The 22,809-nt window shown below is 53.1% G+C and overlaps 11 protein-coding genes across 11 annotated transcripts; 7 read left to right on the top strand and 4 right to left on the bottom strand.

Moving 5' to 3' along the window:
- Positions 1-169: 169 nt before the first annotated feature.
- On the top strand, positions 170-649 carry PG994_009308 (uncharacterized protein; the record flags this gene model as incomplete). Its single annotated transcript, XM_066860717.1, has 1 exon — positions 170-649. The coding sequence occupies one exon, from the start codon at positions 170-172 to the stop codon at positions 647-649; it is 480 nt and encodes a 159-aa protein (XP_066714306.1).
- Positions 650-658: 9 nt separating this feature from the next.
- PG994_009307 (kinase-like domain-containing protein) lies at positions 659-871 on the top strand (the record flags this gene model as incomplete). The annotated part of the gene is made up of 1 exon (XM_066860716.1): positions 659-871. The coding sequence occupies one exon, from the start codon at positions 659-661 to the stop codon at positions 869-871; it is 213 nt and encodes a 70-aa protein (XP_066714305.1).
- Positions 872-1,455: 584 nt separating this feature from the next.
- Positions 1,456-1,839, top strand: PG994_009306 (transposase; the record flags this gene model as incomplete). The annotated part of the gene is made up of 2 exons (XM_066860715.1): positions 1,456-1,553; positions 1,593-1,839. The coding sequence occupies 2 exons, from the start codon at positions 1,456-1,458 to the stop codon at positions 1,837-1,839; spliced, it is 345 nt and encodes a 114-aa protein (XP_066714304.1).
- Positions 1,840-2,437: 598 nt separating this feature from the next.
- PG994_009305 (uncharacterized protein) lies at positions 2,438-3,391 on the top strand (the record flags this gene model as incomplete). Its single annotated transcript, XM_066860714.1, has 1 exon — positions 2,438-3,391. One exon carries the CDS (start codon positions 2,438-2,440, stop codon positions 3,389-3,391), a length of 954 nt encoding a protein of 317 aa, XP_066714303.1.
- A 528-nt stretch (positions 3,392-3,919) lies between these two features.
- On the bottom strand, positions 3,920-4,691 carry PG994_009304 (uncharacterized protein; the record flags this gene model as incomplete). The annotated part of the gene is made up of 3 exons (XM_066860713.1): positions 3,920-3,985; positions 4,094-4,486; positions 4,590-4,691. The coding sequence occupies 3 exons, from the start codon at positions 4,689-4,691 to the stop codon at positions 3,920-3,922; spliced, it is 561 nt and encodes a 186-aa protein (XP_066714302.1).
- A 3,930-nt stretch (positions 4,692-8,621) lies between these two features.
- On the bottom strand, positions 8,622-9,666 carry PG994_009303 (uncharacterized protein; the record flags this gene model as incomplete). Its single annotated transcript, XM_066860712.1, has 4 exons — positions 8,622-8,791; positions 8,878-9,149; positions 9,272-9,475; positions 9,647-9,666. 4 exons carry the CDS (start codon positions 9,664-9,666, stop codon positions 8,622-8,624), a joined length of 666 nt encoding a protein of 221 aa, XP_066714301.1.
- Positions 9,667-12,985: 3,319 nt separating this feature from the next.
- On the top strand, positions 12,986-13,780 carry PG994_009302 (uncharacterized protein; the record flags this gene model as incomplete). Its single annotated transcript, XM_066860711.1, has 1 exon — positions 12,986-13,780. The coding sequence occupies one exon, from the start codon at positions 12,986-12,988 to the stop codon at positions 13,778-13,780; it is 795 nt and encodes a 264-aa protein (XP_066714300.1).
- Positions 13,781-14,358: 578 nt separating this feature from the next.
- Positions 14,359-15,715, bottom strand: PG994_009301 (uncharacterized protein; the record flags this gene model as incomplete). Its single annotated transcript, XM_066860710.1, has 5 exons — positions 14,359-14,529; positions 14,612-14,742; positions 14,792-15,039; positions 15,094-15,424; positions 15,472-15,715. The coding sequence occupies 5 exons, from the start codon at positions 15,713-15,715 to the stop codon at positions 14,359-14,361; spliced, it is 1,125 nt and encodes a 374-aa protein (XP_066714299.1).
- Positions 15,716-16,653: 938 nt separating this feature from the next.
- PG994_009300 (Cytochrome P450 monooxygenase FUM2) lies at positions 16,654-17,696 on the top strand (the record flags this gene model as incomplete). Its single annotated transcript, XM_066860709.1, has 2 exons — positions 16,654-16,810; positions 17,044-17,696. 2 exons carry the CDS (start codon positions 16,654-16,656, stop codon positions 17,694-17,696), a joined length of 810 nt encoding a protein of 269 aa, XP_066714298.1.
- A 1,459-nt stretch (positions 17,697-19,155) lies between these two features.
- On the top strand, positions 19,156-21,054 carry PG994_009299 (uncharacterized protein; the record flags this gene model as incomplete). Its single annotated transcript, XM_066860708.1, has 1 exon — positions 19,156-21,054. One exon carries the CDS (start codon positions 19,156-19,158, stop codon positions 21,052-21,054), a length of 1,899 nt encoding a protein of 632 aa, XP_066714297.1.
- Positions 21,055-21,195: 141 nt separating this feature from the next.
- PG994_009298 (copper transporter integral membrane protein that functions in high affinity copper transport) lies at positions 21,196-22,188 on the bottom strand (the record flags this gene model as incomplete). Its single annotated transcript, XM_066860707.1, has 3 exons — positions 21,196-21,340; positions 21,405-21,931; positions 21,994-22,188. The coding sequence occupies 3 exons, from the start codon at positions 22,186-22,188 to the stop codon at positions 21,196-21,198; spliced, it is 867 nt and encodes a 288-aa protein (XP_066714296.1).
- Between the last annotated feature and the right edge of the window lie 621 nt (positions 22,189-22,809).

Raw genomic sequence — 22,809 nt, 5'->3', positions numbered from 1 at the left:
CATACTAGCTACCATCATGGCTTCCAACATGCCCAATGTCGTTTTGTCAGCCATTCAGAACCCTGGAGGGCTAACGATGCAAGTCAGGATCGACAACCTTATCAGGTATGTCAATATAACCAAGGACTTACTTGACCAAGAGTCTAAGCTAATAGACGGCAGTGACACCATGATTTTGAAGCTCAATTATCTGAGTGGAGTGAAGTGCTTTCAGCTATATCGGGGATTTGCACTGGCCGTCCGGCCCCTGCAGGTCGAGCTCCAGGGCATCAAGGGGATTTCGTATCCCGTCTCTCACGACTATGATTCATTCGAGAATGTCGTGCCCTTTCTGAGCACGGTTGCGCGTCCCCGCGACCGGGTCTGTGTGGTGGAACACCCGGATCTCCGAGGATGCGGCAAGATGGTCCGGAAAATAGCCGAACTGCCTGTTAACTGGATATCCTCAGATGGCAGTGCGGACTCATATGAGGCCTGTCTGGAGAGGCAGGTTGCCGACGAGATCAACATGCAGCGCCACGTCGCAGCTCTGGGCCTTGGCATAGCTCCCAAGATCATCGGCTTGGTGACGGAGCAGTCGCGGGGCGTCATTGGCTTTCTTATGGAGTACAACGAAGGGGCGCGCAGCTTCCACCAGCTACGAAAATAAGGATACCGGATGACCGATGCAGATAAGCAGGGCTGCCGAGATGTCGTGCAGAAGCTGCATGACAACGGCCTTGTGCACGGCGACATGCACCCCGGCAATGTTCTCCGCCTCACCGATGGTAGTATAATGCTGATTGATTTCCAGCTCACGATGCGATCCCTTGGAAGTGCGATGGAAACTGAGCGCAACGTGGACCTGGAGTGGTGGCTGGCTAGACATTAGTCGTGGTTCCCGCTTTACCACTCGTGCCCAGTGTAAGTCATTCCCCGCGTGAATAGAAAGTTGATCAGAGTTACTAGGAACTAGACGAGAAACAGATAATAGACGTAGTGAAATAGCCTCAGCCGAGACTATCACGTTATACAAAGAGAACAACCCTTTATAAAATAAAAGATAGCCCGAACGAAACCTTCATATTATTTAATTAGTAACGAACGTGGCCGCCGAAGCTCTGAGAATAGCTTGAGTAGAGGCATGATGCAGGCAGCGGCGCAGCCAGACCATTCGAGATGCCACCTAGCATGTTCAAATTGGCGGGGTTTGTATTATCTTCCTGCAGCTGGTATAGAGGGGCGAGGTTCACCACGTCGTCCAGACTGCCAGAGTTCCTATGGATCACGGCCCCGAGGCGGTGCTGACTGGCTACATTCGGCGTTATAATACAGACGTCCGCGTCGGTCTTACCAATGCGCTTTAGGTGGGTCGCTATGTGTCCGATTCCTATACGTAGTTGCATATACGCGGACGTGACACTCTGAGGGATTCCAGAGTAGTCGAAGGGTTATATATAGCACGGAGGATCAATCATGAAGCAGCATTCAGAAGAAGAGCTTCAGGAGGCTCTGGGCTGTATCACAAATGGTACTCCAACTAAGCAGGCCGCCCGGGAATACGGTATTCCCAGGTCAACGCTCCTGAACTGACTAAAAGGTCAACAATCCAGATCGGAGGGTGCGGCAGATCTCCAGAGGCTCAGTCCTGACCAGGAAAAGCATTTGGCGCCATGGATTACTGCCCAGCAGGCTCTAGGCCTTCCTCCAACGCATGCCCAAGTACGAGAATTCGCCGAACCTAGTGATTTCTGGGACGAGAAAACACGTCGCAAGGCCGCGGAAGGTGATATGCTGGATCGCCACATCAAACAGCACCTAAATGGGAAGTATGGCGGCCAAGGATGGAACCAGGAGTGAACGTTCGTCGTGGCGAGCTATAAGAGACTACTGTGATATCATTAGTAGTGGCTTATTGTCAAGGATGCTATTCAACTTCCAGGAGAAGGCGAAACCGAACGGGACGAGACATCAATATCTCGACTCAGCCGGCCGATCCCCCCGCCTCCACCGGGACCATGACCTTCACCATCACAGTCTGCAACACCGGCACCTTGCCCGGCAGCCTCGTCGCCCAAGCGTACATGCTGGCGCGGGCGTTGTCGGTGGTGCAGCCCGCAAGGCAGCTCGTGGCCTTCCGGCGCGTGTACCTGGGCACAGCATTTGAGCGAGAACTAAGTGCATACTGTTAATACACTAGAGATTACATGTGGGTAACGATGTTAGTTATTAATTTGGGCTCCGGAATCGAAGGGACTCGGGGCAGAAACATTCCACGAAGCGATTAGCTTAGGCGGTGGGGTTTGGCGCTTTAGGTAGCCGTAAATCCCCCCAGTGCTTATTAAATCGCCTGGTTTATTTGTTCTAGCATTCCTCCCTGTTAGGATGCATGAGTTCAGCTTACCCCACACTTCCAGATATACAAACTCCTATTCACCAGTAAACAATCGACATCAGCATGTCTTGGCACAGTCTGCCAGCGGAGCTGAGATCAGAAATCGTCAGTCACTTGGAGCTCCCACAACTCGACTCGGGCTCTCATTTGCCTTCGCAGGAGTTCCGGGAAAAGCGTGCTGCGCTGCGGAACCTCTGCCTCGCATGCCATTCCACCGCCGCGGAAGCCCGCCCTCGGCTCTACCGCACCATAATTGTCGACAGCGGGAGCGTAGAAATGGCGCATTTGCTCCGGACACTGGCGTACAGCCCCTCTCTCCGGCGGCTGACGCGGCATTTGTCCAGCCCGAACTACCACTGCAAGCACTTCCACGCGTTTTGCGAGCTGGCCACCAACCTGCGCCGCCTGTCGTCGGGTGCGGGCCGCATAGATTGTAGCGACTCCAGCGCCTACACACACTCAGAAGCAACCCTCGATGCTGCCCTCCGGCTCCACGCCGACACGCTCGAGGAGCTGCACCTGGCGGGGTTTGGACGTCACTTCTACACCCACATCGGTGCTGCCAACCGCCTCGCCTGCTTGCCCACTATGACGAGTCTCCGGCGCCTGAGCATCGACATCTTCATGCTGTTCGGGCCGTCGGAGCAGATCCGGCACCTGTCGCTTCGCGATCTGCTAACCCCCAACCTGGAGCAGCTGGACCTCTGCGACACCTGGAACACGGCGTACGCCGACTTTGGCGACTCCCTCCTCCCCCATCCGGAGCGCTACCTCGATGTCTTGATCCGCCAGTTCCAGCATCTGGCCGAAGCGGTGCGACCACCGGAGGAGAAAAAGCAACAACAGGATCAGGAGCTGCAGGGGCTCTTGAGCCTGCGGAGCGTGCATCTACGATCGGAACCTAAGTGCACGAGGTACTGGCTAATGGAATCACAGCTGCTCCAGATAGAACAGATGCTGGACCGAGTTGGCGTTGTTTTCACACATGCACCGCCGCCTTCTGATGGTGAAGATTAGGAGGGTTATTAAGACTTCGGAGTGACTTATTCGGATGTGGGGCATGGCTGTCAAAGACTCATTGCGGTCACCCTTACACCAAATGTTGTGATGTTGCTAAAAGCAATCAGGAACGTAAAACCTCAATTCAACTACCCAAGAAATTCCGAAAGCTTTCAGTAATAATACAAGATCAAAATCAAACCCAGTCATGCATAACGAACAGCAGCTCGAGGATGAGAGCCGTCAGATACCGCAGCGAACAACAGAACGTAGCAGCAACCGGTGTCTCTTATGTGTCCCCCTATTTTCACCTAAAAGCCGAAAGCCGCAAAAGAACGATCTATCCAGCCAACTGAAATGCACGAAGGGACAGAAAGAAAAGAAAAGGCAAAAAGAAGAGGTAGAAGAAATGTCATGTATCGTCATCTCAATAATTGAGCGGGTGGCGGATGAAGAAAAGCCAAGTCAAAAGTGCAATCGACATGTTTAGTTATAACAGGTGTAACATTAGCCGATGTTGTTTGATATAGATGTAGGCTTGGGCTCTTAGGCGCAGGTGAGGTCACCGGTGGACTTGTCGAAGGTGCAGGCGTTCGTGTTGCGATAAGCAAGCTGTTTATTAGATATGTGAGCATTTGTCCGGTTTCCGAGAAGACAGGCCAGGGCTAAGGAGAAAAGAAGAGGAAGGCATTTCCAAGGGTGGACAACCAAACCACTTACGTTCTGGTATCCACCGTCGCTGTGGGTGTAGAAGGTGTTGGGCGCCTTCATGTACAGGCAGTCGTAGTTGGTGTGGAGGGCGCCGAGCTTGAACGAGACGCTGTTCTTGCCGTCCGTGTTCTCGGGGTTTGACACGCTGTAGTCCTTGTTGTAGCAGGCGGCGGCGACGTACTGGCTCGGGTTCGGGTTGTTGTCCATCATGGCCTTGGTCGTGGCCTGCGTGAAGTCCTGCCGCGCCTGGTCCCAGTTGCTGATGTCCTTGACCAGCGCCGTCGCGGCGTTGACGGCCCGGGTCGTGAGGTCGATGACGATCTGCGTGCCGGCCGTGGTGAGGATCGACGTGAGGACCTCCCGCTTCTGGATCTTGTCTTGGGCTTGGCTGTCCCCAGAAGGCTAGGTGGTTAAGGGGAAGGATTAGCGCTGGTTGTCGCAAGAAGGGAACTCTGAAAAGGGAGTTGTGGGGCTGAGTGTCTCTAGCCACGATTTGATGACTTACAGTAACATCTCGTGAGGATTGCGGAAGGCGAATGGTAAGAGCGGAGGCTGAGGATGAGGCAACGAGGACCGTGGTGAGAGCGGTGGTGATTGAGAACTGCATCTTGACGAAGTGAGTGCAATAAGTACGATGGTTTGTTTGAAAGTTTGAAGGAATGTGCTTGGAGTATTGGAACGAGTGAGTTGTGTTGCAGTTGAGAAAGACTGGATGCAGAGGAAAGGTGTAACAGATTGTTGGAGGGATGAAGTTCAAGCTCTTATAGAGACTCGAGAGGCAGTTCAGGGGCACACAGTTCTAGCATCGTCACAGTTATTCTTACTCACATCTTTGAAGCCATCATGGTTGTGTGGGGTATCGTCGACCAGCTAGGAAACTCAAATATATTACCAAACTGACTGTTTAGACGAAATAAGGCAAGTGATGAGCAAAATAGATGAATAATTCAAGGCTGGAATGCTTACATCTGGACGTTTGTCCCACTACAAGCTGCTGATCGTCACGAGTATCTATATTTAGTCAACTTAGTCCCTTGAAAGGGGAAGCTGGTTGAATATATTTGAGTTCGTCTGGACGCATACGGCTGGGATTAAAAGCGGGACGGTGATGTTTCATCTGAAAGATCTCCAGGATCCTTGGCTTCATCTTGGGGCTGAAAACAGATCAGCATAAGGCACATCTTGGTCTTGGGGTCGACCGGATGATTTTGAGTTGGCTGATCAGCTCTGTCGGCACTTTGGGATGCTTATATCGCATGAATTAATGCCAGTCTCCACTTGTCGTCAAGCATAACCATGCAGATCTCCTGAATGTCGACCCCCATGAGTCGCGGAAGGTTAGTAAAGACTTGGCAACCAATCAGTTGTACGGAATATTCACAGCCAACCCAGTTCCAGGCCAGCCATCTTCCCTCCTACATAATATCATCCATCATCTTGAGCAACGTTATTGAACATGTGAGAGTACATTCACGAGCAAGCGTCTTGCTGAGTACATACTTTGGAGACCTAACGTGTTCGCAGATGCGACCGGTGATTGCTCAGTATCTGCTCTAGGTATCTAAACTACTCCCATATTACGATTAAAAAGCCAGCAATAATATCCAAAACAGTCAACATTAACTCATTCATAAGTCGTGAACCTCGTATCATTTGGCGCACCTCGCCTTCAAGCCACGGCCGACATCTGGTATGGCTTCATGGGAACCGTCGACGGTGTGCACTTGACCTCCCGGTCCGAGTATATGTCACCAATCGTCCAATTGGGGTTCGTGGTGGTCTCGTCGGTGCAATCCAGAGTCAAGTTGACAGAGCCCCAGGCGTTGAAACGAGAACTGATGTCATAGGTTAGCATTGATGTCGACGACTACGACCATGCGGAATAGGGGGCCCACTTACGCCCACTGGGGGTCCTCGTCGCTGCAGACCCAGGTCTGATTGATGTCGAGCTGGCCGCTGGGGCGGTTGAAATCGAATGTGGTCTGGGTGGTGGTTCCCTCGGGGCCACCGGTACATGTGTACGGGATGTTGCCGTAGAAGAAGTCGCTCAGCTGGCTGCTGTCGGCGCTGCATTGTACGTCGTACAGCAGCGCCGGGTTGGACAGGTTGAAGTTGACATATCCCCAGCTGTTCTGGTGGGCCGGCGTCGTGAAGATGTAGGACGCATGGTAGGCAAAGTCTTTGACCTCCCAGGCAAAGTTGTGGAAGGCAGCGGCGTTGCAGCCTTTGTTGTCGTCCCGTCTGCCAAGGGGCGAGGCAGCTGCCAGTGGCAGAAGGGCAGCAAGGGCAACGACGAAGGACTGCATTCTGATAGAGATATGTAACAAAAAGGCTGCGAGTATCTGACAATGAGCAAAAGCCTAAGGGGTATGTTGGTCGCAAAGATGATGCTGGCTGGTAGGCGGTCAGTGGATGAGGTTGGTTGGAGTGATCAATGGAATACGTCAATGCTAATCGTGGAGACAAAGACGGAGACAAAGACCCAGATTATATACAGAGGCCAGGCCTGCGTGCGGCAGCCCACTACCCCGAGCGATCGGCCCAGTGACCCTACCATCTGGCCTCGCTGCGTCGGGACTAACGACGTGGGGAGAACAAACAGCCGGGCGGCGGGATACGGAGAGTGACGTCGAACATGGCGATCTTGGGCCCCGCCCAAACTCGTATTGGCTTGGGCAAGCGACCTTTTGCTGACAGCTGAAGCGCATTCCCATTCTGCAGTGCTGGGCTTTTTTCTTTTTGGTGTGGTGGGGGCGAGACGGCATAAGGTTCCGTGCCAGCAACCGAGCGGAGGGTTCTGGAGGGGACGCCATGCACCTCTACTCAGCTGAAGGATCTGGACTGCCTGGCTAGCTGGCCAATGGGCAGACAGGCGCCATCGTGTTTAGTGGTCGGTAGCGATTGGTAGCGATCGGTAGCGTGCGCTGCCGTCTGCGCTGGTCGCAACTTTACCTACTGCTTGCCTACCAGCCGACCCCGCCCCCTCCAAGGAACGTTACACGGCAAAATCTTCCGGCCCAAGTCACACATCTCATACGAGTTCACGGGCAGTTCCTGTGTCATCCGGAGCACGAGCACGGCGTCTTCAGCCGACGCCTCTGATTCACTGTTCTATTCTTAGTGTCGTATAGTCGCTCAAGTGACTTCTCGAACGGGCCGATCAGGACCTCAGGTCGCATCAGCCCTCGCTGACCGCCTCGGTGGCTGGGATACGTGCATCAACCCGTTGTCGACTATCGGAGCTATCACCGCCAGCGCATTACCCACTCGGCCAGCCGCCTCGACAGTAACCTCAGAACGAGTCTTTCGAAGCAACAAACGCTGCAAACCCATCGTTAGGTTACATTGGCTAGTTAACCGATTGGGATGACACGCCGTTTTCCAGGCCCACGTCATTGTCGACTTTTCGCATTCGGATTGATCCCAGTATTTACAGGTCTCGATGTTGATACAGTCAGGACTACTGCATGTCTGGGATATGCTCGACTCGGTATTGACTGGCGAAGGTCATTGCGATGATATGGTGCCTGGTGCCTTGTGCCTGACCCGATGTCTTGGGTAGCGGCGCGGGGTCTCTGCGTTTGCTTCCGACGCAGGTCCGACGACGATACTGTACAGTCGACAAGGCCTAGGTAGAGAGGAAATCCCTGGGCTCCTATCCACGCACTTTAGCGCAACTCAAAACTGCAAAGACTGAAGTACTCTTCCTTGTCTCTCTTGACTCGGCTCAGGCACCTCCTCCCGCGTTCACGTCATGATATGTCGAGGTCCATCCAAAACCCCACACTTTCAAGCTGTTGATTGCGGCCCAGATAGTTGCTGCAGAGCCGCATTAGTACAAGACTGATTCATTTACTTTGATAGGGTTCCGCGCGGTTAATCTGTCGCGGAAATTAATTTGACAAGGCGCCCTTTCGATGTGTAGCTGTCATAGGCCTTGCACACTTGGGGCAGGGAAATTCCCAGACTTCTATGTTTTGCGACTATGAAGTATTATTCTCGAAGCTTGACGAAGAAGAAAAACGCCTGACAGCCCAAGGGGAGCACGGCGAATTGATCGGGGGTACCCAGGTAGTGAAGCCTTATGCATGATCCCGCCGGGGTTAAGGTTGGGAGAGGCTGGGCCTGCCGCCTTCCCCCGTAGGCTCCACCTGGTAGAGTTGACCCTAGCCCGACCCGTCTCTGAGTTTATTTTTATATACAACGGCTCCAAGAGGCTAGAGCTTCCTCCTCACCCCCATACTCGTTTGCACCTGATGAGCCGGCCGACCAACGCCCGTCTCCGCGGGCGAAAGCCCTTCACTCGGGTACAATCACCCCAAGCACGGGAACATACGTGTGAGACATTTTTATCGGATTTCCTGACACCGGTTCAAACCGGAATCATGCAATTATTTACGGGGAGTTCTGTTTGCACTAGAAGAGAAGGGCCAACACACATCTCGCTAGCTGATGATATCACCGACATACTAGCCGGTTGATGTTGCCCAATTAACCTGACTCTGCGGTACCAACCCGCAATGACACTTGTGTCCGTTTAGCCATGCATTCCACGCCGAGCTAGTGTGCGTATATCTGGGTCCGTCTCGTTGTAGATCTTGTCTATGACATCCCGCAGCTCTTGAAACGACACAATGGGCTCCGGCCTCTGCCAGCCCAACTTGGTAGGCAGTCTTTCGTTCTCTAGCGAGCAGGCGGCAGCCATGCCTCAAACGTCAGCAAACAGGGGTAGCTGCTAATTCTGTCGCCCTCTCTCGACTTCGGAAGGGGACAGGTAGGAACGAGGATCTTACCGAACAGGTATTCCACCACAGTTTTGCGTGCCGTGTAGTTGGCCCGCTCCCCCAGAATGATGAGGTATGCGGCCGCCTCGCCCATGCTGAAGCCCGAGCCGAGCTCGCTCAGGCTGTACTCCGGGTTCGTCGCGTTGGAGGTCCGGATGCGTGCCTGCCGGGCCTCGGCCGCCATCGTGACATTGATGACGGGGCCGTGCCAGTAGGACTGGGTCTCGGCGAAGATGGTAGTGTTGAACTTGTCTGGCGGGCCGAAATGAGCATCCTGGCGGCTGTTCATGTTGCATCATGAATAGGTTAGAAAAGGTAAACCGTCTAGAGGGGGAAAGGGGGAAAGAGGGCGGTTTCGTATTTATTCTGGTGGTGAGGAATAGATAGACTGCCGGCTTCTTACCTGAAACTGGCATCGTGCTCCAGGACATTGTGCCGGCTCAGGTCTGCGAGCGAGTAGGCCGTCGCGTTCGGTACCGGGTTCGTCGTGATGGCATTGTCGAAAAGAAACTGGCCGAGTTCTTCTTCAACGTTCAGGGCATCGGCAAGCGCCTTCTTGGTGATGGTAACATCGATGTTCTTGCCATCGTGCGGAAGATAGGCATGGCTGTTATCTCGATTTAGGTCAGCCGCGTCCAAGTTTTATATCTATTCCACCAAGACACGCGCGCTCCTGGTAACTCAGAAGTACAAAAATCGCGTCTCAGACCTGGAGACCTTGCTGTCACGCAACGGCGTCTCACTATGGGCAAATGTAATGAACGGGATAGAGACTTACTTTGCCAGGCTGTTCAGCATGGGGCATGGCCCTCGTACTAATGACGAAAAGCAGTCAGCCATATACCAGATGGTCCTACATAAGAGGAAGAGGGTGTCTCACCATCGCCGGGTCCAGGGGTGCCCAGTGGAGATGGGGATGCGCATAGCTAGATGCAGCCAAGCAAAGAGTGGTGATGATTGAAAGAGACTTCATATTGCTATAGTGCTGAGAAGGGTATCGGTATGAACTACTGAAGCATGGCAGGTTTACAATGCCAAAGCGACAATGGCAGCCAGTTATATATATATATATACGCATCAAGTGCTCTACACGCATCAAGCTTTCGACCAATTACCTACCCACAAGGCATCTCCAGTCAGCCTGGGGTATATTGAACCCGCAATGTAACCCAATTATTCAGATGGTTGGACACAACTAGTTAATTCTGTTGCCTAATGTAACCCGCTACCCAGTCAAAAAGCAACTTCCTACCTAGGTAATTGCGTATGCCAGGTCGGGCGAATTAGTTTGCGCCACGCAGTCCGGCAGGACGTAAGCTTCTTCAGCCGATGGCGCAGTTATATGAGCTATCATTCTTGATAGTGCCGTTAATGCTTGACTGCTCAGGACTATCCCATTTTTATGAGGAGTATGTAAATCACTCATTCCTTCCTACCACTGCTACTACTACGAGAGGTCAGGGGTAAAGAAGCGTCAGATGTGGAAGGTCGGCCAATGGGGGCGTTGGTATACGTAATCCACCCATCAACCGCTGCGAAGCTGCTGCGCCTTGAAACATATGATGCTATATGCATGCGAGTTTCAAATGTTCCCGCTATGTCCGATGCTATTGACGAGCTCATGCACTCACATAACGGCAAGCATTGACAGTGCAGAGTGATTACCTTCCATGCGATCTCGGTCCCCCGTACTCCATGGAATTTTTCGTCAGTGAACGGACCAAGGTACTTTTCTTTCCGTTGGAGGCGAAGACCCCCTTACCGAAATGGAAATTGCGGGTCAATTGTAGATGCTTACTGGGCTGCCGCAGTCTTGGTGGAATCGTTCTAGAAAGAAGTTCGGTTCCAAGGAGAGGGCTGAGTACCGTAAGCGAGCCACCAATGATTGGGACCATCACTCAATAACATCTTAGCCCCTTCTAGAAAAGAACCCACCCGATTTTGCGAACTGCATTCAGATGGGTGTGGTCTCCCTCGGTAGAGTGGAATTTGGAGCTGAAAGGTAATAAAGATAGAGATCGTCGTCTTGGTATGGTGTGGCACTCTATGTAGTACTGTCAATTGATTGCTCCTAATCATAGTTGGACACATCAGACACGCGTAATCCAGCGGTGTGATAAACAATATCATCACTTATACAATAGAGGCGAATTACTTCTGCCATAAGTTCTCATGGCCATTCGACAGCTTTATTCTGAAAGCTGAGCCACATGAGGATGATCGAGTACGACCTTTCCGGCAAAAGCGAAAACGCCCCTAGATGACCGGCTCCAAACTGCCCGTCGATTGGACTTCCCCTCTCCGCATATCATGAGGCATTTTACGGCACCGACAGCAGTTTTGTGATAGAGCTTCTCTCTGTTATTGGGTCTGACCCCTTTAAGTCGCGCAGCTCAAGGCAAGGATAGCAGACTCGTGCTATTATTTTGCACACCCACTTGTTCTCACCCACTTGCAGCTGACAAGAGCCATACGTAGCAAGCAATGGTTCGGTCTACCGGGTGTGACAACATTAGAGAGATGCCTTGCCCCTTGGTTGGGTAGCATCCACAACAGACTGCAAAAGGGAGTCTTTCTACTAGTATAGTATGAGAAATCAAGTGATATATGGCCCCTTTCAAATCGACTCCCGCTATCGAGCCTTAGCCATTACTAAATCACGTTAGCAAGGGACATGCCCCAGATCCTACATGCCCTAAGATATTGTGGCAGTATTTCCCTCTTATCCCCCCCCTTTTTCCCCACCAAGTTTAGGGTGTACGATATCTGCTGGAAGTCTTGCCGTGACCATACTACCATGGACTTTCGCCCGGTCGAACGAACTAGTCCACTCCGTCAGGGGGATAACCAACGTATGTGATGTGAACTCAATCATCGGTGCCGCGTTGATGGAAGACATGATGAGATTGACAGTTGTTGGCATTGTAGCTGAGCTTTACCCTAGAATGTATTTTGCAAGGCTGGGCCAACATATGGCCTAGAGTCATACCTACATAGGCACCAAGAATCAGTGTCTGCAGATGTGACTCGACAGCAATCGGTACCCTCAAAGCCAAGGTGGGTCACCAGATCCAGCACAGGCTTCATCCAGTATTCCAAGTTGTATCTTGTCTTTTCGTCTGCTGGCGGGTCTTTGCAGCTCAAACAGCTGCCGTTTGCTCCACCCGCGTGGCTGCCCCTTCCTTCCTTACCAGCAGCACAATAAATTAACTGCAGCCAGCTTCCCACATTATTTAAATCCCAATGAGTTACGATTTACCATCAAGCGTATATGGATGAGCAGAAGCAAGTCCGATGTGGTGTAGTGGTCAACATTCGAGATTCTCATTCTCGGGCCCAGGGTTCGATTCCCTGCTTCGGAGCAATTTGTCTTTTTGCTCTCTTCAAGTCCTTTTCAGGACTTGTTGTTCGCTTGATCCTTTTGCCTTCCATTCTATTAAGCATACTTAGGTATCCTATTTATTCTCGAACACTCTTCGCAGTTCTAATTCCAACACCAAAAATGACGAGGATTTCTTCTCTTTCACCCGTGAAGCGAATTTGTAACGATTCAGCCCGTACACCGGCCTTGAGCCTTACAGTGCAATGCACCAAACATCTAATGAATTAATTGTTCCCTCAAACTAATATGTCTCCATGCCCGCCCATATATTGGCTGCGCATATTGTAGACAAAAAGCCGCCTACGTCTTCCAGCGTCCGCGCAGGAACACCCCACGCGTTCTGAGAGATGGTTTCATGTCCATATCAACAAGTTACAAAAATTCGAGGTTTCCCAAGATGATTACTCACAGAATTAAACAGAGGTTTTTTTTTTACGAAAAGGTCGCCCGATTTATCTACAAACCTTGGTTGGGAAAAACCAACGGCGCTCCCCCCTGCTTCCACCCATGCTATCTCCGGTAGCCAGGGAGGGTATCTATAAATGGAACACAATAGACAGGTGCAGTTGAATAGGAAGAACAAATAAATTATCAGAATCCATTTGATATTTTGAGACTTGCCTGACCGCAATCAACCGCCATAACAAAACAGAAAGTTTGGCAGCATCAGCACTGGACAATACCTGCGAAGCTACTTAGATCAATATAGTCTTACCACGCCTCAAACACGACACAATGTACAGTCTATGGAAAGCAGCCGCCCGAGCGCTCGCCGCAAACGCCCGCTCCCCGTCACCATCGGCCGGCCCGGAGTGGAGGGTCCGCCAAGCCAGCAGCCGGGAACGAGCCGCCACCATCCTCTACCTGCGGCACCGCGGACGCGCCTTGCTCGAGGCCTGCCACGGCCGGGTCGAGGACTTGACCGCCGCCACCATTGAGGAGCGCCTCGAGCGTCTGCTCGCCGTCGAGGACGAGGTCGAGTTCGCCCGGCGCGCCGACCGCCTCGCGGGCATGTTCGCGTTTCGCTTCGAGCCCATGCGCCTCGCCACCGAGGTCGTGCGCGACGACATGCACGATTACAAGATCGGGCTACCCAGCGGGAGCCCTTGCATCGGCTGGGACGAGGCGGCGTGGCAGCGCGCGATGGTGGAGTCCCAGGGCTCTGAGACTTATGCGCAGCGGGTGGTGCTGGTGGAGGGTCTCATGGAGGACGCGCACCTCACCGAGATGGGTCCCCCATTCCGGCCAGGTCTGGGCCAGGGATGGTCTTTCGCCCGCCCCGTGCGCTACCTAGCCGCTGCGCTCGTCGGATCCGAGATCCCTACCGAGGAGCTGCGCGCGACCGTCAGAAACCTTGCCAAGGCTTGTCGCGCGCGAGCCATGGGGGGATCCATCGCTGAGGAGGATGACGACGACGATGAGGAAGACGACGATACAGAGAAGTCTAAGTACGACGAGGGAAACACCGGTAGCGAGGGCGTGTCGACGATTTGGAACAAGGCTGTGGGACTTTTCAAGAAGGTGCAGTGAATGTTCTCAAGGCATTCCAATGACTGTAATAGCAACCTTGCAAGCAGCAAGCTCTGTATATGAACTTGCTATTCAGTCACCATACACAGTGAGGCATCAGTGGTGGTGATGTCGACGTTGGGGCTGGCGATGCAAGACAGTGTGGGCAGGGTCAGGGGTTGATGCCACACCTACTAACTGCCTACCGCTTCGAAATTCGCTTCAGACAAAAGCCAGGGGCCCAGGGTTTGGATTGGGTTATTCATGTTGACAAAGGACACATGAAAGACCTATGGCTGGTGCCTTTTGAAAACGAGCAAACGAGTTCACAGTAAGCAGGCAATGCTTGGCTCGTCGGAGAGGAACAAGGCAGGGTGATGATGCTGCCCTTAGTTTACGCATAGCATGCCGCCGTACGGGGCAGGTGCCGGATAGACAGCCCTGGGACGATATCGAGATAGTTGGCTTCCTATTCGGGATCTTAGTCCCGATTTCAAAGCCGCTATTTCCCGGCCGACGTATGTTACAGTTTTAAGATAAGGCTAGGGTATGGGTTTTAATCTACGGGGAAAAGTTATACGGCGCGAATCGGGATTATACTACTTTATCGATATTGCGATATCAGTTTTGCGCACAATCCCTTTACGACTAGAGCAATCATCGTCTAGTTCCTCCCATCCGTTAGCACGCGTACCACTCTGAGCAGAGGCGCGGTAATCGTTATTCAGGGGCGTTAGCTTGACAGGATGTCCCTGGGACGAATTTGTATCCTAGGAACACACCAGCATTAGCAAATTCAGAATGGAACAAAGGCCTGGTACTTTAGACATATTTGGAGTGAGTGTAGCCCACCTTGGAGTTGATGTGGTCACCTGAAGACCCAGAATACGAACGGAATAACTTTCGCAAGGGCGGTAGAGAACATGCGATAACCCCCAGACTGTTCTCTATGTTGGAGCATATGACAGTCACAGCAACATGGTCTAGTCAAACGATAGCACTGAAGCAAGAAAATGTTGGGGATATACTGACACAAGAGGTTTTCAGGGTACTTTGCAGCGTCCCAGTACTTGAGGTACGGCATGCGGACGCACGTCGCTATGCTCGCCAGGATTCCCAGGCCGAGGATGCAGACAACGGATATCTTTGCGTGGCACGGCATCTGAAGATCGGCCACGATGAAGAAAGGGATGATGGCGCAAGCCCAATCGGTGACCATCTGGATCGTTGAAACGATGTAGCTCACGGTCGTGAGCGTGATGACTTGTTGGCACTTGCCTCTGGTGGCAGTTGGTTGGTCAGAAAATGATACAATTACGGTAATTAGCACTCACAGAGACGGGTTCCAGTTTGCAGCAAACGGCCTGCAGTTGGCAAAGACGAAGATCAATGCTCCTATGGCCGTCGCTATCATCAGACACATGTAGAACGTGATAGAGTATGTGATGCGCCTGCGCCGATCGATCCGTATGCAGGTCACGCCAATGGCACACTCGATAATGGTTGAGGAGATGAAGTACAGCAGTTCCCAGTAGATGATGTACTCGAACGCTCGCATCTGATATAGTGGATTAGGGAGCTGCTCGTCGTAGGATCCGACTCCATATCGAACTGCGCATACGCCAAACACGCTGGCCGGAATGTAGGGAAGCTTCCAAAAAGAATCTGGTTAGACAGCTGGAGATGGGTCGTTTCGGTTGGAATAGTATTACTCAAAGGGAAGCTCACGAATTCAGTGACTACTAAGCTGTCATCAGCTCCCCATGCTGCGCTTCCGACCCGAGAAAAGCCGGCACGCACCCAAATCCGAAGGAGAACGACAATCGAGGATATGACACTGCAGAGTATCAGAACTACTTCGGCAGCCAGCCCCAAGCCGTTCGGTCGTATGGGTGGCAAAGTATAAGCCATGGCCGACAACTCATCGCCAGACGGCGAAGCCTCCAGGCTGGCCATTGTTACTTGCTTTGGTAGGGCTGAGTTCCGAGGGAGAGTGCCAACAAGATTGATTCACTGCAGAGATCAGAAGAAGCGGCCGTAGAAAGCGTGAGCGGCTTTGGACTGAGAGTCACTCTTGGTTACATCTTTCTAAATTCAACCCGCCAGGTAAGTATTTACATAGATGCAGTTACTGTTGAAGGCAATGGGCAGAGAGGGAACGGCCACTCGGAACAACATAGGGTCTGTTGGTTTTCACTTGTCACTTGCACTTGTCACTTGTCATTTCCAAATAAAAGGCCGAATTTACTTGTCCTTGAGAATCTGGTTGATCAGCAGTCTCAGTTACCTAACTTGGTGGTCATCCTGGCCGATTCCGACAGAACGATACATGCATATTTGTGTAAGAACTTCCCGCGCCACCTCGTTGCAGACTTGGCAGCTTGGGACGCAAGGGACGTCAATTCATCACATGTAGATTTGCTACACAAGTGTCCAACGACTGTGGGTTCGCGGGGATCCCAGCTGGTCGCCCGTACCTGCAAGTTGCGACAGTCCACAAGTCGCGCCATTCCGATTTGCTAACTTGAGGGGTTTGCGCCGGCAGACATGTCTGTTTGTGGTTGTCTATGTGGATCCGCCGAAAATGCTCGAGAATCCAGCTGCGAGCCTGTGTGTGATATACAATCAAGTCCCTCCCCCGGACGCAGGAAGTTGACATATTACGGAACACCGTTGCATCAGTCGCCAACCATCGCATGTCGAACCCCATCCCCTTTTTCTCGCTACTTGGCCTGGCCTCGCTGCTGAGCAGCCTGGTACTGGCCTACCTGGTTGCGAGTGCCGTCTACGCCACCACCCTTCATCCTCTTGCAAGCATCCCAGGGCCCAAGCTATGTGCCATCAGCCGCTTGCCCTACTGGGTAGCCTACTTCTGAGGCGTCGACGTGTACTGGATGAACCGACTGCACCAGCGGTACGGGCCCGTCGTACGTTTTGGTCCGACGGATCTCAGCTACACGGCTGCCGACGCCTGGCAGGACATCCATGGGTTGGTCAAGGGCCAGCCGGAGAACCCAAAGGCCCTCGAGTTCTCTGTGCAGCCTGTTAATGGTAAGCTGCAGACCAGCTCTGACGCATCCACTTCATTCTAGACTGACTGGCCACCATGGGCCCCTAGGCGTTCCAAGTATGCTCACAGCTACCTTGGAAGACCATTCTCGAGTCCGCAAGGCATTCTCGCCCGCGTTTTCGGAGCGTGCTCTTAAGGTACAGGAGCCTCTGTTCCGGAAATAGTAAGCAGGAACCCCAAGACGCAAGGCTGAGCTAGGCCAGGCTGCTGTGAGATGTATCTAACGGTTACTCGGCGGATCGTGTCGATCAACGGCTACGTGAGGGATCAAACCAGCCGGACGTGTGGGCACTCGTTGCGGGCCATGTTGAGACGCCCGATACGAAGCTCTCGCTCAAAGAAATGCATTCAAATGCTGAGCTGTTCATGCTCGCAGGGTCCGAGACTACTGGTACGTACATTGTCACCCGTCTCATTCCCTTAAATGCAATGCATCCCGTGTTGACTAGGTTCAAAGCCACCTTGCTCAGTGGTGCCATCTACCTACTGCTCACACATTCTGACGCCATGATCCGTTTGTCTCGGGAAATACGTACGAAGTTCCGAAGAGAAAAGGACATTGCCTTTTCAGAGGTTGCTACCTTGCCCTACCTCAACGCCTGCTTGAAAGAAACTTCGCGAGTATACCCAGCTGTGCCCATTGGCTCCCCAAGAGTCGTCCCCGAAGGCGGCAAATCCATCCTTGGGCGCTGGATCCCCCCGGAGACTCGAGTTGCCGTACACCATTACGCGACGTACCACGCCGAGGCCAACTTCAAGGAAGCCGAGACTTTTGTACCGGAGCGCTGGCTCGGAGACCCTCGGTATGCCGATGACAACCAGGCAGCCCACGGTCCATTTGGCTGGGGTCACCGCAACTGTGTTTAGGCCAGAAGTAAGTGCAGTCACCCCTGCGCTGTGTCGCCATCTATTATCACTGACAGTAGATTTAGCATGGCCATGCACGAGATGCGGCTCATTCTCGCGAGGCTGATCTTCGCCTTCGACTGGCAGCTCTGTGAAGAGAGCCAGAGGTGGCTAGAGCAAAAGGCGTACGCACTCTGGCAGAAAGAAAGACTATGCGTTATAGTCACAGCTAAATAGAGTCATGAAAGATTTCGCGGGGAGCATGGAGGGTTTCGAGAATCTTGAATGATGCTATATCAAGAGCTCTTCTGATGCGCTCCTTCAGAAGAGCGTAGTAAGCTTGATACTGGCATGGAGGAAGGCTATCCAGGCTAAGCTCAACAGAAAAACGCTGATAACAAGCTGGATAGTTTCTTCGCTGATAACTTTAGAATGTAACATATTCATGGTTTTTCGTGCGAGCTTTGATGCTTTACTTGCGTGATGTGACGTGTAGTATGAAAGAGGAAGGGGACGTGTAGTATGAAAGAGGAAGGGCTGAGATTTGAAGTCGGATGAGTGAAGGGCGGGGGCTGACCCGGAAGCGTAGAGCCCGATAAAGCCCGTCTTATTAGCGGCTGACAAAACTTAGGCTACGTTTCCTTTTGACCGCTAGCTGGAGCTTTTCGGGCTATAAGCATATAAGCTAGATCTCTCAGCGAGGTGTTTCATACGCATCGACCGCTGATTTGAAATAAACTTTAGCTGAATTCTGCGATCAGACCTCGTTATTCTGACCAATCAGGTGATAGGACCCTGGCTGATTCGCACCGATGATTTGTCAGCCGCTGATTCCGCTGATTCCGGCTGATCGAGGGCCTTAGGGGCCTTCCGAGGGCCCGGGGGCCTTCTAGGGGGCCTTCTAGGGGGCCTTCTAGGGGGGCTTATAGGGGACCTTCTAGGGGACCTTCTAGGGGCCTCAGGGCTTTTAAGGGAAGGGGCTCGTGCGATGATATTTTGGTGAGTATGGCATTGCTCGCGCTCGGTCTCGTCCGTCCTTCCGTTGGCGTGCGTCAAATCTGGTGAGTGTGGTATTGCTCGCGCTCGACCCTCGACGCTCCGGATGAACGCTATCTCTATTTCGACGGTAGCACGGAAGAGGCCGTTACCGTACGGAAAGAGATTCAGCATCAGCTGTTATGAGACGCACAGCTGAATCTGGACAACAAACGGGCGGATGGACGGAAAAAGCCAGCTGAAAATGTCGGCTGAGCCCGCCGGCTGTCGGGGACCGTGCGCCGCCATTCAGCGTCAGCTGCGGTCGAAAGGAAACCTAGCCTTACAGCTATTGCAGCCAGGCTCATCACTTGCGCAATCCAATCTTCTTCCCGGAATCGTGAGATTAGAGAAATACCCAGTGTAATACCCAAGATGTCAACGTCAGTAAAAATAAGGAGCTCTCGTGAGTAAGTCAAGCGCGGATTGTCAATCGCAAATGTTAATGTTGGTCCCAGGCGGATGTTGGACTTGCCGACTCCGGCGGAAGAAGTGTGACGAGGGCAAACCGGTCTGTTCCGAGTGCAGTACTCTAGAAATCACCTGCCACTTCAGCGATACTAAGCCAGACTGGCTGGATAGCGGTGAACGCGAAAAGCAGATAGCACAAGATATCAAGCAGATGGTCAAGGATCAAGCCACCAAACGTCGCGAGAAGAAATGGTCGCAATTGGAAAATACCGCCACCCAGCCTACTACCGTAGTCGCCAGGCCTAGCCCGCCGCAGCAGCCGTTGGTGGATGCCGACAGCTCACTGTCGCATGGCATGGCCACCCTGATGGACCTCGACTCTGGCGAAGAACACTGTCAATATACTCTTGGAAGTAGTAGTGACAGGTCTTCCACGACGCCCGCCACGAGCGTATCAGAGGTGGCCAGTCATCCGGGCCAGCAGTTGTCGAGCAATCGCAGGGCCGCTCGCTCACAATCAAGTATCCACACCAACCAAAGCGATGACGATGACGATGACGATGACGATGACGATGAAGCAGACCGAGAGCTGAACCAGGCCATGCTGTACATCGACTACGTGTTCCCTTTCCTGTCGCCCTTCTACCGGCCCCAACTATCCGAGGGCGGGCGCGGATGGCTGCTGGTGCTGTTGATAAAGAACAAAGCACTCTTCCACACGGCGCTCAGCCTAGCGTCGTATTTCACGGCCGTGATCATGGCGGGCTGGGAGCCCGGCAGCCACGAGGACTGCAAGGTGCACAACTGGGGCGAGCTCCAGAAGCAGCAGGAGCTCGGCATCCAGGCGCTGCAGCGGGACCTCGAGCGCGTCAACGAGCGCGGCGTGGCGCGCTCGCTCAAGAACAGCGTGCGCTGCCTCGAGGGCATCGCGCAGGCGCTGTATTTCGAGGTCGCCGTGGCCAACACGCAGAACTGGCAGGTGCATCTCGACGGCGCGTCGGTGCTCTTCGAGCAGATTATCCAAACGCACGCAAATACTGTGGAGAGACCCTGGTTCTCTATCCTCGCGAGCATGAGTCCCGGCCATATGGCTAAGCATTTGGGACATGGTCGGCATCCGTGGGCGCCAAGCCAGGCTGCTTTCCGCTTTATGACGGCCAGCCTGATATGGAACGACATCATTGCGTCGACCGCGCTTGAACGAGCCCCGAGGTTGCAACAGTTCCACGCCGAGCTCCTTGAAGGACCCAGCCCAGCTTTACAGACCGAAGAGTTTGTGGGATGTCCGAACTGGGTAGTCCTGCTCATCTCCGAGATCGCCACTCTAGATGCGTGGAAGAAGGGGATGAAGGCCTCCGGTTTGCTCTCCATGGCCGACCTCTTCCAACGTGCCTCCAGGATCGAACAAAAACTACGGTCAGGGATCGTGCAGTTAAACCACACGCCTAGCGATCGCCCGGTCAGTCCCGCGGATCCATTGGCTGAGCACAGCTTCGCTGCGCTGGGCGTCGAGGCACTCCATGATTTCGACAAGCTTCGCACCACCCCATCGCACTCACTGAGCGCCAGGATCTGGGCACAGGCGGTTCTTATCTACTTGAGCGTCGTTGTCTCGGGGCTCCAGCCCTGCCAGCCCGAGATCCGGGCCAGCGTCACCGACATCATCGGCATGTTCCGCACCCTGCCGAGCCCGCTGTGTCTACGGACCTTGATCTGGCCGTACGCGGTGGCGGGCTGCCTCGCCACTCCAGACCAGGAACCCGTCTTCCGTGAGCTCGTCGACGCCATGGGTGTCTTGCAGATCTTTGGGGCGGTCAAGGAGGCCTTGAGTGTGATGAGCACGGTTTGGGAACACCGTGCCTGTACCAACCCCGATACATGGGATATCGCAGCCTGCTTCAAGGTGCTAGATCACACATCTCTGCTTGTATGATACAGCTGAATTATGTGCTGGCAATCTAGCAGGTGCCTGCAGAATATGGGTATCCTCTAAAAGCTAAAAGTACAGTTGTTCCAGCACCCTCATCCCAAGTCTCTAACCTTATCAATTCGCATGTCCTGCGTCCTACTTAACTTACCCCCCATGACACCCTGTGGGCTCACTCGACGATTCTCCAGGTCTCTCGAGCGAGGGGCCGCCAATCCGCTCCCATCGCAAAAGAAACGCGCCAATGAATGCACCGATGAAGATGCAGATGATGATATAGCCGTTATAGTACCTGTGGCAGCACGTCAGCATTCGAGTTGATACATCACGGCCTGGCCTAAGCGCAATGTGCTTACATAGCCAACAGCATTATCCAGTAGCCCACAGCGAACTGCAGCGTGTGAATGAGGGCCCGAATCGCCTGTTGTTTGACACTTGGCGTGCAAGCCGAGGCGTAAGGTCGGCTGGCCATCCTAGCCAACAGTGGTTGCGCTTGGGCTGCAGCACCAGCAGACTGCTGTCGCGGGACTGATCTTGCAGGCCGCTCTATCATGCCTTCATGTTCCAACATTCCATTTGATGGTGTTCCGGGCGCGCTGGCCCTTCCTGTGTCCGGAGAAGGACCTGCCGGTGCTCCACTGCCTGCGTGTCCCTCTTCTGCCGCCGAGCTGGCACCGGCGCGCTCAGCGGCCAGGCCAACCGCTCGTAACTGATGAGCCCGGTATATATGGTTGTCGTAGAACTTGGAAATTCGTCGGAGGAATTCGAGCAGGATCACCAGGAGAATGACACCGATACACAGGCCCGCGAAAGCGCCGTCGGATTTGATCTTCCATGATTCCGCGAGGAAGCATGCGTCGACCGTATTCCAGTTCCAAAGCATCTAGAGCCGAGTCAGTCATCCTTAGGTTTCAAATGGGATAGATGGATTGATGGGGTTCTTACACTTATTTTACACTCGCCCATGGTCATCGTCATTGCCGTATTCGTGTCGGCCCCATTGACCGACGATAGCTCCATTGCTGTCATGGTGGATTGTGTGGCTGATGTGGAAGTGAGGCTTGTCGTGAGGTTCCCATGCGCCGTCGACATGGGACCCGGCATGTTCATGCCGGGCATGGACATTGGCATATTCTCCATTCTGGCTTGGGTGCGGCAGGGAGACGGACGAGTCAGGGCGCGCGGCTTTGAGAGGCTGGGATAGGACTGTATCTTAGTGATACTACAGCGGCGGCTCTTTGTGAGAGGAGGCTATGTCTGGATTCTCGATGGATGTGGCGTGCGGACAAAGGTTCCGACTGGCATTCTTGGTCTTAGTGCTGCTGTGGCCTCAAAGAAGATGACGGCACAAGGTGGGCAAATCAGCATCACTTCAAGTCGAGCTTGAATTTCTAAACTTGTTCGCGCTTTGTCCAAGATCGAGCAGGCACCCCCATCGTACATCACTCTTGCTGGGATTTATCCGCCATGATCAGTAATGATAAGGATGTTCAGTAATAAGATATCACGAGATTTTACTGGCAACTATTCCGTCAATGGCTATGTAAGTAGTTATCCCATCGACCAGTTATTCTAGGGGTCCAACACAAATCTGAGAACCTACATTAGGCGAAAGAACACATCACCGGAATAATGGATATGAACAATAAAGGATTACATAGCCTCTAGGGTGCGTCTGAATGACACCAGTCTTCTCATCAATCTCGGATTAAGGGTGCTGGCGGAACAGGGTCGGGCATGTATGGCAAAGACCGGTTCAAG

This window comes from Apiospora phragmitis, assembly GCF_038363925.1.
Source record: "Apiospora phragmitis strain CBS 135458 chromosome Unknown utg000008l:1.0-3514335.0:1.0-3519231.0, whole genome shotgun sequence".
Lineage (NCBI taxonomy): Eukaryota > Fungi > Ascomycota > Sordariomycetes > Amphisphaeriales > Apiosporaceae > Apiospora > Apiospora phragmitis.
The sequence above is the reverse complement of the archived record's forward strand: the minus strand, read 5'-3'. Positions and strand labels throughout refer to the sequence as shown.